The following is a 15,535-nucleotide window of genomic DNA, read 5'->3' as shown; positions in this document are numbered from 1 at the left end:
GCATGGATAAAAGTTCTTAATGGGGATAATATTTCTTCTCGTTTAGATGAAGAGGTCATAAAAATTTGTGAAGAAAATAATGTTGATTTTGCATGTTTAGTGCCACATTTGATGCACCTATGCCAAACTCTGGATGTGGCATTCTTCCACCCAATGAAAACAGCCTAGTGGCAAGTGCCGAAGAAATTGGAAGATGACAAACGCTATACTGGCAACTGTTCCAAAGAATACGTTTCTGGATCTTTTGACAAAAGCTCTCGATAAAACACATCAAACTCAACCAAAACCAAATTCTTCTTACTAAAACATAACTTCTGGTGTGAAACGGAATATAGTGAATGGGTTTTGTCAACTGGCATTCATTCTTTTAACAAAGAAAAAGTTCTTAATCACTTCCCACGAGAACATACTGAAGAACAAGAAATTGAAAGCACTTCGCAGATTTCTTGAAGGAACAAAGATATGGAAGCACTTCAAACCAACCTGCAAGAAAGAGGGGAAAACCAGAAAAATAATAATCAGACAGATGAACAGAACAACACCATGGCTTCCGACCATATAGAAACAGAAACTCAAGCATTGGCTGAGTTGGCTTCATCTCAAACCAGAGCTGCAGGTGTACACAGTGGGGAAATTCAACACAGACGGCTGAATGAAAATGACCCTGATGAAGATGTGGTAGAATATGAAGATGAGGAGACAAGAGTGCACTTTAGGAAGATTCTTATCGGTAAAATTGCAAAAAGATGTACAAATATGTTTCTCAAATTACTGAAAGAGATCCTTTACCTGTAGAAAGGTTAAGTCAACTGGAAATGTGCATTTTGGCTCCAGCTTCTGGAGTTGGCGGTTGTGTGTATCTGAAGTGAACTTGCTTGTGTGAATGAATGGTGTGTGTCCAAGAACTGTTATGAGATTATCTGTTGTCAGCATGCATTACTTACATTGTCAATAATTTCTTAACCTAGCTTTATGCATCTAAAAAACTTTTCAAACAATGGAAAATCCAGGATGGAATGTAACAATACCAGAGAAGGAAAGTTGCTACTCAGCATATAGCAGTGTGAGGGAAGTGTATTCATGTATTTACTTATCTTTTGTGTGTTAATAGCAACTTCCTTATTATTCACTTCTTTTTAATTCATATTTGCGCAAAACAAAAGCACTGTTTTGTAATTCCGCAAGGTTGTGAACTGATGATTGCAACTGAACGTGACCTGACTGGCAAAATTTAGCCAGTCAAAGATAATCCTACTTGACAGTGATATAATGTGAGATTAATGTTTATGCAGTGCAGATTTCCAAGTTCAGACTGATCTGAGCTCATTTTTCTGTGTTAATTTATGGTCAACTGTTCTGTACAACACGGCCTTAAAAAATAAATAAATAAATAAAAAAAGTTAAAAAAAAAGACACCACCCACTCCATTCAATTGTTTTTGCATGTCCACTGCCATTTCTCACAGAAATGTCATCGGCAAACTTCGAAGACTGTAAATACTTTAGGATTAAAGGAGCCCACCCACTGAAAATCAGAAGCATTGAAGTTGTCGATAGGCTCACACAAAAGAAAGAAAACGTCTAGCTGGGGGAAGGAAGTGGGGAGGGGGTGGGGGGGGGCATGTGTGTGCTGGCACATCCCTACGTCCCTGCATGGTGGTAACGAAGACTAACATGCCAGTTCTGCTTTTCGGTATGTGATCTCCATTAATCCTGAAGTACTTTTATTCTACAAGAAATTTCCTACAACATTTAAACCTCAAAGTTTTTATTTCTTCGGTGTAGACTAGACTATGAGAGTCCAAAAGCAAAGATCCAAAACAGTGAGCCTAGCACAGAACTACAGTGCACCCAAGTGCGTGGACTAACAACATGGTAATGATATTTCCTTTATGGGTAACCACTGTTGGGTAGAATTTTTTTTAAAGAAATTTCCACCATGTTAACTGTTAGATGTTTATTTATTTCACACAATAATGATTTCAGCTTTACAGCCATTCTCAAGTGCATGTTGAAATGTTAAAATATAGTCAATATATTCCTATGACCTGCATTCATCACTTCTGTTCATCAACTGATGTTATTTTATCAGTAACATATCAATAAGTATGGAATGATGCCTGACCTTCCAATGGTACCCACACTTATATATGGTTGCTGCTCCAGCATACTGGCAGCAGTCCATCAGTTTGGAAACAACAATGACGCACATGAATTGCCTGTGCAATTCTTTGTAGAGGTAGCATCTATTATGCACATAGGTCAAGTGGTTTTGTTTCCCACAGGGACAATGCACTGTGTCAGAAAACATCAGTGATGAGGACATTCTGAATGGAGTCATCCGTTGCTGTCTGACTAAGTTATGATTTGGTGACAAGCCTTACAATTAATACATTTGTATCAGAAGAGAGAGTAAAATGTGAAACAAAGCCATATTTCTCATTTGAACGGATATAACCACTCATAAACCCAGCATTAATTAATTTTTTTAAAATGACATCGTGTTCGCTTTTAGCTGTAACTGTTTTATTTTTTATGCCACCAACAGACAGCAACAACAATCTGTGAATTCAAAACAAAGAAGTAGAACAGACATTATATCTTATACACTTCATAACTCACTGCCAGGGGATATAGGAGCTTATGGTAAATTCATCCACAACATTATTTGTCATATGTTGCAAAACTTCCAATCTTCCCAGTAATTTATTTGTGGCATTACACTGATTCTGTAAGGCACTAAATGACAACAAAACAAATTTAAGTACATAGCCATCAACCAATAATAACATGAAAGACCAATTTAGCATCTTTAAAAAATAAAACAAAAAAGTGGTCATTAGAGACAAAGCACAAGCTTGGTATGGTGAAGGATGGCAAAAAAAAAATCAGCTGTGCCCTTTCAAAGGAGCCATCCTGGCATTCACCTTATGTGACAGAGGTGAATCGCAGAAAACCTAAATCTGAATGGCCACCTAATACGAGTCCAGTGTCTTCCCACTGCACCACTTTGTTTGCTACCAAATGACAAAGTCAGTCTTTATTGATGACATAAAATAAGACTTGTTCTTCTCTTACTTAACACAGAAAGGCTGCTTAACTTCAGAGGCCAACAATCTTCACCCCACAATTGTTATTCCCGCTAACAAGAATAAACTTATAATACTGTTTTTTTGTAAGTTACTGGTGGATCACCTTTTTATTCATTAAATTTACCACAAACAAAATTCTTTTAATCTCAAAAAAGGATACTGTCAACAATGCGCCGAACTAATCGAATGTAATAGTCGAGCTCTGGTACCCAGCTGGCATCATCTGGCTGCCAGGTGAACATATAGGTCTGGTAAGCATCGGACAAGCTCCATCCAGGAGGACGGATATCTCGAAGTGAGCCCAGGACTGCTGACACGAGCTTCCTCTTCAACAATGGCCGGTCACGCAATTTCCGTTCATAATAGTGCAGTGTGTTATACAGGTATGTCACTGGACGATCTGCAGGTATGAAGTTGAAGCATAGCAAGTGATTAAAAAGTTTAGATACATTAATGCAGCTGTCATCACTTTTCAAAAGGCATTATCTCAATAACATAAAAAAGCAGCTGGTGAGTCTTGTGTAATCCATTTACTGCCTTCTTTACAAAGGCTGCATAATAACACTATTTTTCTTTTAAAAAAATTCAGACGCATTAAAATATGAATGTACATACTTTACTCATTACTGCTTTTGATTCTAAAAAATAAAAGAGTTCAGAGTGTCCAACCCAGCTTGACCAAAATGAGCAATATGACAATTTTCCATCAATTTAAGAGTTTGTGATTATTTAACACCTGATTTTATTAGTAAAATGTGCTAATATTTTCCTGTAAGATACATTAAATCCTCCCCCCAAATGAGAAAACAATCCACAGACATTTTAGGAAACATATGCACTCTATGCACATAATTTAGCTTCGAATCTGTTATTTCCAAAATTAATAATAATAACGATAATAATAATCAGAAGCACACTACATGTATATTCAAGATAAATGAGAGAAAAAGAATAATCTGGCTTATTTTGAAAACAGAAGATTGTTTTCTCTGTTTAATGTTTCATATTCTAGTATGTCAGTGACGTAACAACTATAGAGACAATAAAGCACTATATCAGAAGGCCACACTAGCTCTGAACACTAACTTGCTCTAAACACTGAATAAATGAAATTTAGTGAGCATATGATGCTTTACAATACTCACTGCTTTTGCTTTGGACACAACAGTTATTCAATTGCCCTAAAATGATGTGGCCCCAAAACCTAGTTACCTCTGAAAATGATGGTTTCTGTAAATGAATTTAATTTGTCACACAATGACTATAAAAGGGAAGAAAACTGCCAGGTGCGCTTCTCAACCTCTGTACACAGAATATATTTATGTGGATGAATATGCTAAAATAATTGTAGATAAAAACTGCACAAAATATAACTAGCAACAATAGTACAAGAACTTCTTTAAATTCTGTAGCAAAGAACAGGTGTGCAGCTAGTTATGATATTCGAGAGGAAGATGCATACAATATACAGGATGGACTAATAAACACACAAGCAGAAATGAAGATATACGGAAAAGACGGGGGATGAGGATGGGGGAGAGCAAGGGAGAGAGGGAGGGAGGGAGGGGGGGGGAGGAGGAGGAGGAGGAGGAGGAGGAGGAGGAGGAGGGGTAGGGAGAGGGAGAGGGGAGAGTGAGGGGGGGGAGTAGAAAAGTGAGGGGGGAGGGCACAGAACAGTAGGGAAAGGGGAAAGATGAAAAATCAAGGTAGATACAGGGAATTTCAAGACTGGCATGGAAGGGATTGCATCAGTCTGTTAAACACAGCAAGGGGACACCCAAAATGAGTAAAAAGTAAGAAATTTATAGCTGTAAAACATAATTACCATGAAATTTGTACAGGCAGCCCAGATGTTCAAGTAATGTCTCCAGTGATTTTGAAACTGGTGGAAGTTCCAAAAATCTATGAATAAGAATATCAAACACCTAATGGAAATAAAAAGAGATTTGTTATTAATAATGTAATATAAAAATCAGAATTTTGTAATTTCAAGCAATTGGATAATGACATGGCCAGTAAATGCTACAAAAATTAACTCACTGGCAGGAATCTTAGACAAACATTGCCAAAATAAACAGGTAAGGAATGATATGGTGATGATGGTCCTCCTGTTTGCTCCAGAATTCCTTCTGGGGCAAATTTTTCTGGATATTTTCGATGAAATGCTAGGTGCTTCTCATGCCTGTAAAATAAAAACAATATTTACGTGTCAATAAAGGGCAAAGCAGAAGAAGAAATACAAAAATGACTAGGATATTAATTACAGGCATTTTGGGTGAGAAGCAGAAGATAGGTAGTTTTATTTCTTGTAGTGGTATTTTCCAATTATATTCTGAGTAGGTAGGAATGCTGGAAAACTTATCAGATTCAAAAGCAGAAACTGCTCACACCACTGAATTTATTTACATGAAAACAGCAAAAATAAATAAAAGCTGTATTTATGGTAGTTCAAAAAAATTACATTAGTGGAAAATCATATTAGACAGCAAAATGCTCTGTCATAAAAGCTATTGATGAACATAAAGAATGAAAGGTGGAGAGAGCAGTAAGGTATATCTTACAGTAAGGGTGAATTCCTGGAACTGAGGACTTTTCACAAAAGAATTAAAGGTTCAAAAAATATTGGAGGTGTTTAAAATGTATCTGAATTCACCTATTGCATTTAATAAGGCATTACAGTGTGAAAAATTTCATTTTACTGTTTCTTTACTCAGTCTGCCTTAGCATGTAATTCCTGTCCACTATGTTATGTAGTGCTAATAGTAGGTCACGACCCACCATTTGTTACTGAAACTTACTGAAAGCTGTAAACTACTTTTACAATAATGCAACTGATAAAATAAAAATATATTTGTGGCATTAAATTCCAACCTAAGGTAAATGAAATTCATAAGTTAATGACTATTAACTATGGGCATGACCCTATTGCTTTCTGATACAGGAAATTGGCTGCTATAAACACCAACTGCCAGGAATCATATGGAGTCTTAATTAAGTTAGGAGTGTCCTTGATGGTTCAACACTGAGGCAATTTGACAATTTTCCCATCTGCAATTTCTAGAAATTTCCAATTGTTGGACTATTTTACAAATTGGAGCCTCTAATTTACATACATAGATAATTTAAAAATTGCAAAGTATTTTAGATATGAAAAATACAATGCACACTATGGTGAAGATTATTCACCATAGACCAAAAGAAACACTAAGTCTTCATTTAGGAATACCTCTTTTACAAGTTATGTTTATAGCTTTTGAGCACAAAAGACCTATCCGTAACACACTGATCCCTGAAAATATGTGGGCAACAACTAACAGTTTGTGTAGTAACTTTCAATGATATAAAAGTTTCTTTCATCAGCCATTATTGCAATTTCAGTCTTGACTGGCCAATGTAATTGTAAATACAATATGATCCCTGGCTATATGTCGCAGATACTACATCTAATCTGATGATGTGATGTATTTACTACTCTACTGCATTATGATGAACACAATTTTTTACTTTACATATATCCACTTTAAATATGATGCTGGCAACAATCAGAGCAAAATGCCTCGGACCTTTGGAGGTGACGGAATCCCACCTCTAACTGACAAACCAGGGACTCCTAAGATACGACTTGGCAAACAAATGGTAATGAGATGGGGAGCTATTAATATCAATGGGGGCTACTCTGGGAAGAAGGTAGAGCTGTCAGAGGCTGCAAGTAAGATGGGGCTGGACGTTTTAGCTGTTAGTGACATTCGGGTAAGGCGTGAGAAAGAAGAGGAAGTGGGAGAATACAAGGTCTACCTGTCAGGAGTCAAAGCAGGAATAGCACAATGGGGTGTAGGGCTTTACATCAGGAAAGAAATGGAACCCAGCGTAGTTGCAATAAGGTATGTAAACGAACGACTGATGTGGATAGATTTGACAGTGTCTAGCAAGAAAATTAGGATTGTGTCAGTTTATTCGCATTGTGAAGGGACAGATCAAGATAAGATGGATAGTTTTTATGAGGCACTCAGTGATGTAGTTGTTAGAGTAAAGGACAAGGACAGTGTTCTGCTCATGGGTGATTTTAACGCCAGGATTGGAAATCGAACAGAAGGGTATGAAAAGGTTATGGGTAAATTTGGAGAGGATATGGAGGCCAACAGGAACGGGAAACAACTCTTGGATTTCTGTGCCAGTATGGGCTTAGTAATCACAAACTCCTTTTTTAAACATAAGAACATTCACCGGTTTACCTGGGAAGGCAGGGGAACCAGATCTGTCATTGACTATATAATAACAGATCAGGAATTCAGGAAGGCTGTGAGGGACACACGTGTATTCAGGGGATTCTTTGATGACACTGATCATTATTTAATCTGCAGTGAAATTGGGATTGTGAGGCCGAAAGTGCAGGAGGTCAGGTCCATATGTAGGAGGATAAGAGTGGAGAAACTTCAGGATAAGGAAATCAGGCACAAGTACATAACAGCGATCTCAGAAAGGTACCAGTTAGTTGAATGTAGTCAATTACAGTCATTGGAAAAGGAATGGACAAGGTACGGGGACACAGTACTAGAAGTGGCTGAAGAATGTCTTGGAACAGTAGTGTGTAAAAGTAGGATGAAGCAAACAGCTTGGTGGAATGATACAGTCAAGGCAGCCTGTAAAAGGAAAAAGAAGGCGTATCAAAAATGGCTACATACCAGAACCCAGGTAGACAGAGAAAGTTATGTTGAAGAAAGAAACAAAGCCAAACAGATAATTACAGCATCCAAGAAGAAATCGTGGGAAGACTTTGGAAACAGGTTGGAGACTATGGGTCAAGCTGCTGGAAAACCATTCTGGAGTGTAATTAGCGGTCTTCGAAAGGGAGGTAAGAAGGAAATGACAAGTATTTTGGACAGGTCAGGAAAACTGCTGGTGAATCCTGTGGATGCCTTGGGCAGATGGAGAATATATTTTGAAGAGTTGCTCAATGTAGGTGGAAATGCGATCAGTAATGTTTCAGATTTCGAGGTAGAATGGGATAGGAATGATGATGGAAATAGGATCACATTTGAGGAAGTGGAAAAAATGGTCAATAGATTGCAGTGCAATAAAGCGGCTGGGGTGGATGAAATTAAGTCGGAACTCATCAAATACAGTGGAATGTCAGGTCTTAAATGGCTACACAGGATAATTGAAATGGCCTGGGAGTCGGGACAGGTTCCATCAGACTGGACAAAAGCAGTAATCACACCAATCTTTAAACATGGAAACAGAAAAGATTGTAACTACTACAGAGGTATCTCTTTAATCAGCGTTGTGGGTAAAATCTTCTCAGGTATTGTTGAAAGGAAAGTGCGAGTATTAGTGGAGGACCAATTGGATGAAAATCAATGTGGGTTTAGGCCTCTTAGAGGTTGTCAGGACCAGATCTTTAGCTTGTGGCTAATAATGGAGAAGTGTTATGAGTGGAACAGGGAATTGTATCTATGCTTTATAGATCTAGAAAAGGCATATGACCGGGTTCCTAGGAGGAAGTTATTGTCTGTTCTACAAGATTATGGAATAGGAGGCAAACTTCTGCAAGCAATTAAAGGTCTTTACATGGATAGTCAGGCAGCAGTTAGAGTTGACGGTAAATTGAGTTCATGGTTCAGAGTAGTTTCAGGGGTAAGACAAGGCTGCAACCTGTCTGCACTGTTGTTCATATTATTTATGGATTATATGTTGAAAACAATAGACTGGCTGGGAGAGATTAAGATACGTGAACACAAAATAAGCAGTCTTGCATATGCGGATGACTTAGTTGTGGTGGCAGATTCGATTGAAAGTTTGCAAAGTAATATTTCAGAGCTAGATTAGAAATGTAAGGACTATGGTATGAAGATTAGCATCTCCAAAACGAAAGTAATGTCAGTGAGAAAGAAATATAAACGGATTGAGTGCCAAATAGGAGGAACAAAGTTAGAACAGGTGGACGGTTTCAAGTACTTAGGATGCATATTCTCACAGGATGGCAACATAGCGAAAGAACTGCAAGCGAGGTGTAGCAAAGCTAATGCAGTGAGCGCTCAGCTACGATCTACTCTCTTCTGCAAGAAGGAAGTCAGTACCAAGACTAAGTTATCTGTGCACCGTTCAATCTTTCAACCAACTTTGTTGTATGGGAGCGAAAGCTGGGTGGATTCAGGTTACCTTATCAACAAGGTTGAGGTTACGGATATGAAAGTAGCTAGGATGATTGCAGGTACTAGTAGATGGGAACAATGGCAGGAGGGTGTCCACAATGAGGAAATCAAAGAAAAACTGGGAATGAACTCTGTAGATGTAGCAGTCAGGGCGAACAGGCTTAGATGATAGGGTCATGTTACACACATGGGAGAAGCAAGGTTACCCAAGAGACTCATGGATTCAGCAGTAGAGGGCAGGAGGAGTCGGGGCAGACCGAGGAGAAGGTACCTGGATTCGGTTAAGAATGATTTTGAAGTAATAGGTTTGACATCAGAAGAGGCACCAATGTTAGCACTGAATAGGGGATCATGGAGGAACTGTATAAGGGGGGCTATGCTCCAGACTGAACACTGAAAGACATAATCAGTCTTAAATGATGATGATGATATATCCACTTGGAGTAAACTCATCATCAATAGGACATTAAACCCATTCTGTGAACAAATGCATCTGGAATGTGAAATAAATTCTGGCTCTAGCAAGGGAAACAACTCAGATCAAATGGCTAAAACTACATAAAAATTATTTTAAAGTAAGTGCTACTCATCTTATAGAACAGACATTGAGTCACAGACAGGCACAACAAAAAGATTGCAAATACATTTAAGCTTTTAGCTAAAGGACCTCATTCTAAAGTGGAAAACACACAAACATTCACACAAGCACAACTCCCACACACTTCACTATTTCCTCCAGCTGCTGAGGCTGGAGTGTGTACAGATACTGTGCCTGCTAGGAGAAGCAATTTGTGGGCGGTGGGGGTAAGGAGGACACTGGGGCAGGAAGGGACAACAGGGTAGGGGTGGGGGAAAGGTGTAGTACTACCTGCGTGAGCACATAGGGGCAAAGTGTGGCTGCTAGGTGCATTCAGAAGTGTGTGTGTGTTTTTTTTTTTTTTTTTTTTTTTTTTTTTTTTTTTTTTTTTTTTTTTAAGGGGGGGGGGGGTTGGAAAAAGAGAGAAGTAGAGGAGTGACAGAAAAACAGTCGGTGCATTAGTGGAATAGAAGGTGGTGTAGTGCTGGAGTGGGAGCAGGTTTGGGAATAGGTGGATGAAGGACAGGGACTAGTGAGGGTTGAGGTTAGGGAGGGTTACAGGAACACAGGATATATTGCAGGGCGAGTTCCCACCTACGTAATTAGGAAAAGCTGTTGTCGGTAAGTGCAGGCTGTGAAGCTGTCATTTCAATGACTGCTTACAAACTGTACCATCTGAATCCTTCATACCAACATGTTATTTTCTGAATACCTGTTACTGTGTTATTGCGCGTTTTTCTCTTATTTTTCATTAAAGAGTAAATGTGGAGTTTCAGTGAAGTGACTAAAATACAATGGAAAAGAATATCCCATGGCAAAGGTCTGAATAATGTAACCAATGTCACTTCTGATATCTGACGTCAGCAGTGTGGATGCACCAAATATGATGCAGCACACCCATGTGTTGTCCTTCTCAAGTTGGCATACAGTTCTCTTCTGCTGGGTTTTAGCCACTTCACTGAAATTCCACATTTGCACTTTGATAATGAATAAGGGAAGAACAAAGGTCAACACAGCATCTTATAATTCACTCTGTAAGTGCAGCAGGTATTAACATGTATCGTTTAAAGCAAATCTTTTCTTTTTCTGAAATAACACATTTGTGATTCTTGTGAATGTGCTGGTCATAATTTTATGTTACAATCTATCGTTTCTCCAATGACACATTTCTGCAATGTGTAGATGCTCTAAACTCTCAAACACTGACTTTTGACAAAAGAAGAGTTTTATGTATATGAGACATTCATGGATGGTAAAACACAAACATTTACATATTTTAAAATAATTTTTATCCACGTTTCACCATTTGAGATGTTGTACTTCACTTGTAGGTACCACTGAGGGTGAATGTGAGATGTCAGCAGGTGTTAAAACTTTACCAATTTGATTGCTTCCAATGTTCTGGAGAATTTTCCTTGACAAACTCTGAAACCCTGTTGCGGAGCTCTGCAGCTTTCAGCAGCAAAAGTTGGATGATAAAAAAACAGACCTGAGCCTCATTTCCCTCCTGGGTGCGCAGAGCCTGTTAAAGGATAATAAAGAACTTACAACACTTTATGTTAAAGTATAATACTTGATGAATATCAAGGTAATTAAAAATGAAAGAATTGTAGAAAGTGTAATTTATGTCTGAGAGAAACGAGGCCAATAGGGCATACCATTTGAAAGGCAGGTTGGACATAGAAAAATTCTGTATTTATTGCAAACTCAAACAGTTTCATGCATCACTGATGGCCATCTATCTCACTCTGTATCTATCATAAAATGCTATGGATCAATAACTGTAACTTTTAAGAGAGAGAGAGAGAGAGAGAGAGAGAGAGAGAGAGAGAGAGAGAGCTATGTGTATGTGTACAGGCAAATGCTAATACAAGCATTTCTCATCTTTCCAAAACCAAAATCATGCAAGATGCTTCTGCCATTAATAACTGCCACTGTGCAGTCAAGATTAGCTGACTGGCACTTTGCCTTACTGATCACTGAACATTTTCCATTCAGATTTTTTCATTATCAGACTCTTGTTGTATTCATGAGCTTATACAAAGGGTTTTTTCCTTCCATTAGCACCTAAAGCATTGCCACAAAATTTAGCAATTCTGTAAGGACACAAGCCCCTAGCTTCTATCATTCTTCTAGCTCACCCATAGTGCATGTGGTGTGTCTATAAAATCTAGTACTTCTGTCTGCTTCCTCCTCTGCATATTAGTTGTCCGTCAGCAGATAGAGAGAAAAAGTATTTACTTATTTATTCGTTTACTTTGTTTGTATGGATGTAGTAGCAAATCAAGAACAGTAGGCATGGGCACTTGTTAATGCACCACAGTATTCACAAGTAAGTTAAGCAGATGCTGCTATACATGCTGCTAACAAGAGACTGTATTTCTATAGGTTAAACCAGGTAGAGTGAATGCTGCATATTTTAGATGTTCCAAAATGATAGAATATTTTGTAACAAAACTATTGTTTTCAAAATGACTATAAGGGACAATTATTTATCAATGAATGATGCAACTAATTTTTATATTAATCATGTGACTGACTGCCAACTACATATACTACAGCAATTGCTACTTTAGCGTGTATGTTTTGCTATGCTGATGTACTTTGGCTGTCTCGCTGCCTTTCTTAATGCCACACTATTGTACTGAGTCACACTATACTCATTGTTTTAACTTCACCTCTGTAAGTTCTAATTATGTACTACTGCCTTCACAGTTCTTGTGCACAATGAATGTTTATCAGCTACAAACAATGGACAGATTTCATATTCCATGTGTTACACTTTGCAATGGATCTGGTTATCACTTCATTTCTTCCTTCGGGAACCTGGATTTTCAATGTCTATTGAAACAAAAGAGAACGGGGACTCTTCAATTCAGTAAACAGCTGACAGGTTCTGATATGATTTCCTCTCCTGTGCCAATTTCTTCACCTCAGAGCAGCAATTACTCCACTCTTCAGTTATTTGTTGCATATATTCCAATCTATGCCGGATTAATTGCTTCACTTATTTCAAAATATAGAAAAGAAAAGAATGAGCAACACACAACACAATGCACTCAGGAATGGTTACCATGCGACTGCTTGTTAGGTTAGAAGAGTACTGTGAACAATGTACTTCAGGCCCAATCTCTAGCAGTATCCGATGCTACCACAGTTTGAAATATCCATCATCTAGTTTGCCATGTTGAAAGTGCCTGCATTATACCATCTCTTGAGCTTTAATTAATGAACAAACATAAATGTTTCTTTGTTACAAAATGCTATGTCCCATGGCTGAGCACTATGTTGGATTATGCAGTGTTTATCTTAAACAGACCACTCAAGTGCCCACAACTGGCATGGAACCAGTTCACAGAGCAGATTGATATACTGTTGCATTCATACACTTTTCATTTTCCAAACAGGTTCTTACGCACATTATCTTTCCAAATTAGGCTTCACCAGATGATGTTCAATACCAGTAACTGAAAATTGGTTACATTTTCGATATTTATATGCAGAAAATAAAGCTTTTTGAAACTATCTCGGGCAACAGTTCATCTGGATACAATTCACTATGAAATAGAGTCTATTAAGTAATTTCACATTTTCTTATTTTTAAGCAGAATTTGCATCAATTTTGCACTTATTGTAAAGTCTGAATTTTCGCAGTCCCTAACAACGTGCTGCTGTCTCTTCAGATAATGAGTACCATGTTTGACAGTTCTTTGCATTTTAACTCCACCTCTCACAAAGTCATTAGACAGAACTAAATCGTATAGCTGGATAGGAAACCGAGCCCCAGTCTTCACGATTGTTTTGGAAGCTCTCCTGTTTGTCAAAATGATCCTTTCCATGCATTGGCCTCCCCTTACTTGTCCTCACAACTGGTGTGTCCCTCTCATCATGAGGTATGAGTGTCCTGCACCTCCTTTCTGCCCTCATCATGGGATCTGACTGTCCTATATATCCTTTTTAATGTTCCCCCATCAATCACTCTTTCCAGGAAAAAATTAATAGTTCCAAAAACCAGGAAAAGATTTTCCCACTTCCACATGTGTCTAAAGTGAATACTGGGATTTCGTCTCCTGAACATAAGAATTGGCTAGTTAAGAGAATTTCCTTTTTGTAGAAACTGAAATGTACCAAAATTATATCAGTGTGACCACTCAAACTTGGAAAAAAATTATTATTATTATTATTATTATTATTATTATCATCATCATTATTCCCTGAGAATTCCAGGTATGGGGAGGAAGATGATGTCATAAGAAACTCCGGATAAATTAACAGTGGGTGGAGGATACCACAATAATTACTTCCCTTTCCTCTCAGCTAAGGTATACTAGCTATAAGAAGTAGTTTAACCACAGTTTTTAAACATCAATAATTTATATGAAACAATATTTGGCTACTTAAAACCTTTTGAAATATTAAGCATCTTAAAATTTATGAATTATAAAACTCAAAGGAAATTAAATTTCAACACCATGTTAAAAAACAGAGAATTTCCTGAGATTTTATGAAATTCCATGAGATCTCCCTGATTTTTCAGGCAAAATGTAACTCCCTGAGATTTTCAAGTTTTCCAGAAGAATCGCCACCCTGTATGTAGTATACTTATGAGTCTGCTGTTGCGCTTCTTGTGTAATTGCCAGTTGAGAATATAATCCCCTTTTGTACTTTATCATTTATTTCAAACTGACAGTAACACTACGAACACACATAAATTAGGAAATAAATGAAACTGTCAAAAAGACTTACAATTAATATATAAAAACATAATCTGAATAATATAGGAGGAAAGATAACTACCTACTTCCGCCCTTCTCCCAACCCCCCCCCCCCCCCTCTCTCTCTCTCTACCAAGTCTATAAGAAAATACTAACATTAATTATGATAATGATGACAATTCCTGCAAGCAGTGCTGTGACCACACAGGTGGGCATTTTAGTGTCTAAAGCTGGTTTTAGAATAAATGCTTAGAAGCTACAAATGATTATCTGACTGTTACTATTCTCTGTGTCTGTGGACCAACCACTGACTTATAAGACTAGTGGAGCAACAGATGGAGTTGATGACAATCTTATATTTAATGGATTCTTGGCTCATTTTACAACCCAGTAGATTTTCCTTAGTAATGCTATGTAATACAATGTATGAATGAATGAATCAACTTACCAAACAAAGAACGAGCCGATCAATTGTAATGATGTTGTACTTCCATATCATGTCATTGATGGCATCAACACACTTATTCACATGCTGGCCACCTCCTGAGTTAGCAAACTCATAGACGAGGTAATCACAAAATTTACGAATGTGTGCTGACAGTGCTCTTGCGCCAATTCGCTCTAGTATCCTTCAGAGAGCAACAGAAAATTTTTTGTTTGTAATGTACCATCTGGTAGTAGACATGGGTTTAGAATGTTTGAGGAAACAGAATTACATTGTGGCTACTTACTTGTATGCAATTGTGCTAATACGATCTGTCTCTAATATCATCTTCCAAAGAAGACAAAGAAAAAGAGTAGGAGTTCCCGGCACAGAAAAATGAGCAATAATGTCATTTTCATTATTCATTGATGTCCAATTTCTATACTCTTCCTCAACAGCTTTCTTTGAAACACAAAAATAATATTATAAGAAAAACGGTTCATTGCATGCAAAGTTATTCTATCAAAAATAAACAACAAAATTGAAAATTCAGGATGGAATAACAACAATATGAAT

The 15,535-nt window shown here is 37.6% G+C and overlaps 1 protein-coding gene across 1 annotated transcript in view; it reads right to left on the bottom strand.

Moving 5' to 3' along the window:
* LOC126187385 (mediator of RNA polymerase II transcription subunit 23) overlaps window positions 1-15,535 on the bottom strand; it is a 152,986-nt gene that overhangs the window by 20,364 nt on the left and 117,087 nt on the right. The window contains exons 13-18 of the mRNA XM_049928435.1: window positions 15,267-15,421; window positions 14,984-15,164; window positions 11,200-11,342; window positions 5,132-5,273; window positions 4,917-5,016; window positions 3,252-3,491 (exon numbers count right to left, since the gene is read on the bottom strand). Of these exons, the coding sequence (XP_049784392.1) occupies window positions 3,252-3,491; window positions 4,917-5,016; window positions 5,132-5,273; window positions 11,200-11,342; window positions 14,984-15,164; window positions 15,267-15,421 (961 nt within the window). The remainder of the gene's footprint in view (window positions 1-3,251; window positions 3,492-4,916; window positions 5,017-5,131; window positions 5,274-11,199; window positions 11,343-14,983; window positions 15,165-15,266; window positions 15,422-15,535) is intronic.

This window comes from Schistocerca cancellata, chromosome 5 (genome assembly GCF_023864275.1).
Source record: "Schistocerca cancellata isolate TAMUIC-IGC-003103 chromosome 5, iqSchCanc2.1, whole genome shotgun sequence".
NCBI classification, from domain to species: domain Eukaryota; kingdom Metazoa; phylum Arthropoda; class Insecta; order Orthoptera; family Acrididae; genus Schistocerca; species Schistocerca cancellata.
The sequence above is the reverse complement of the archived record's forward strand: the minus strand, read 5'-3'. Positions and strand labels throughout refer to the sequence as shown.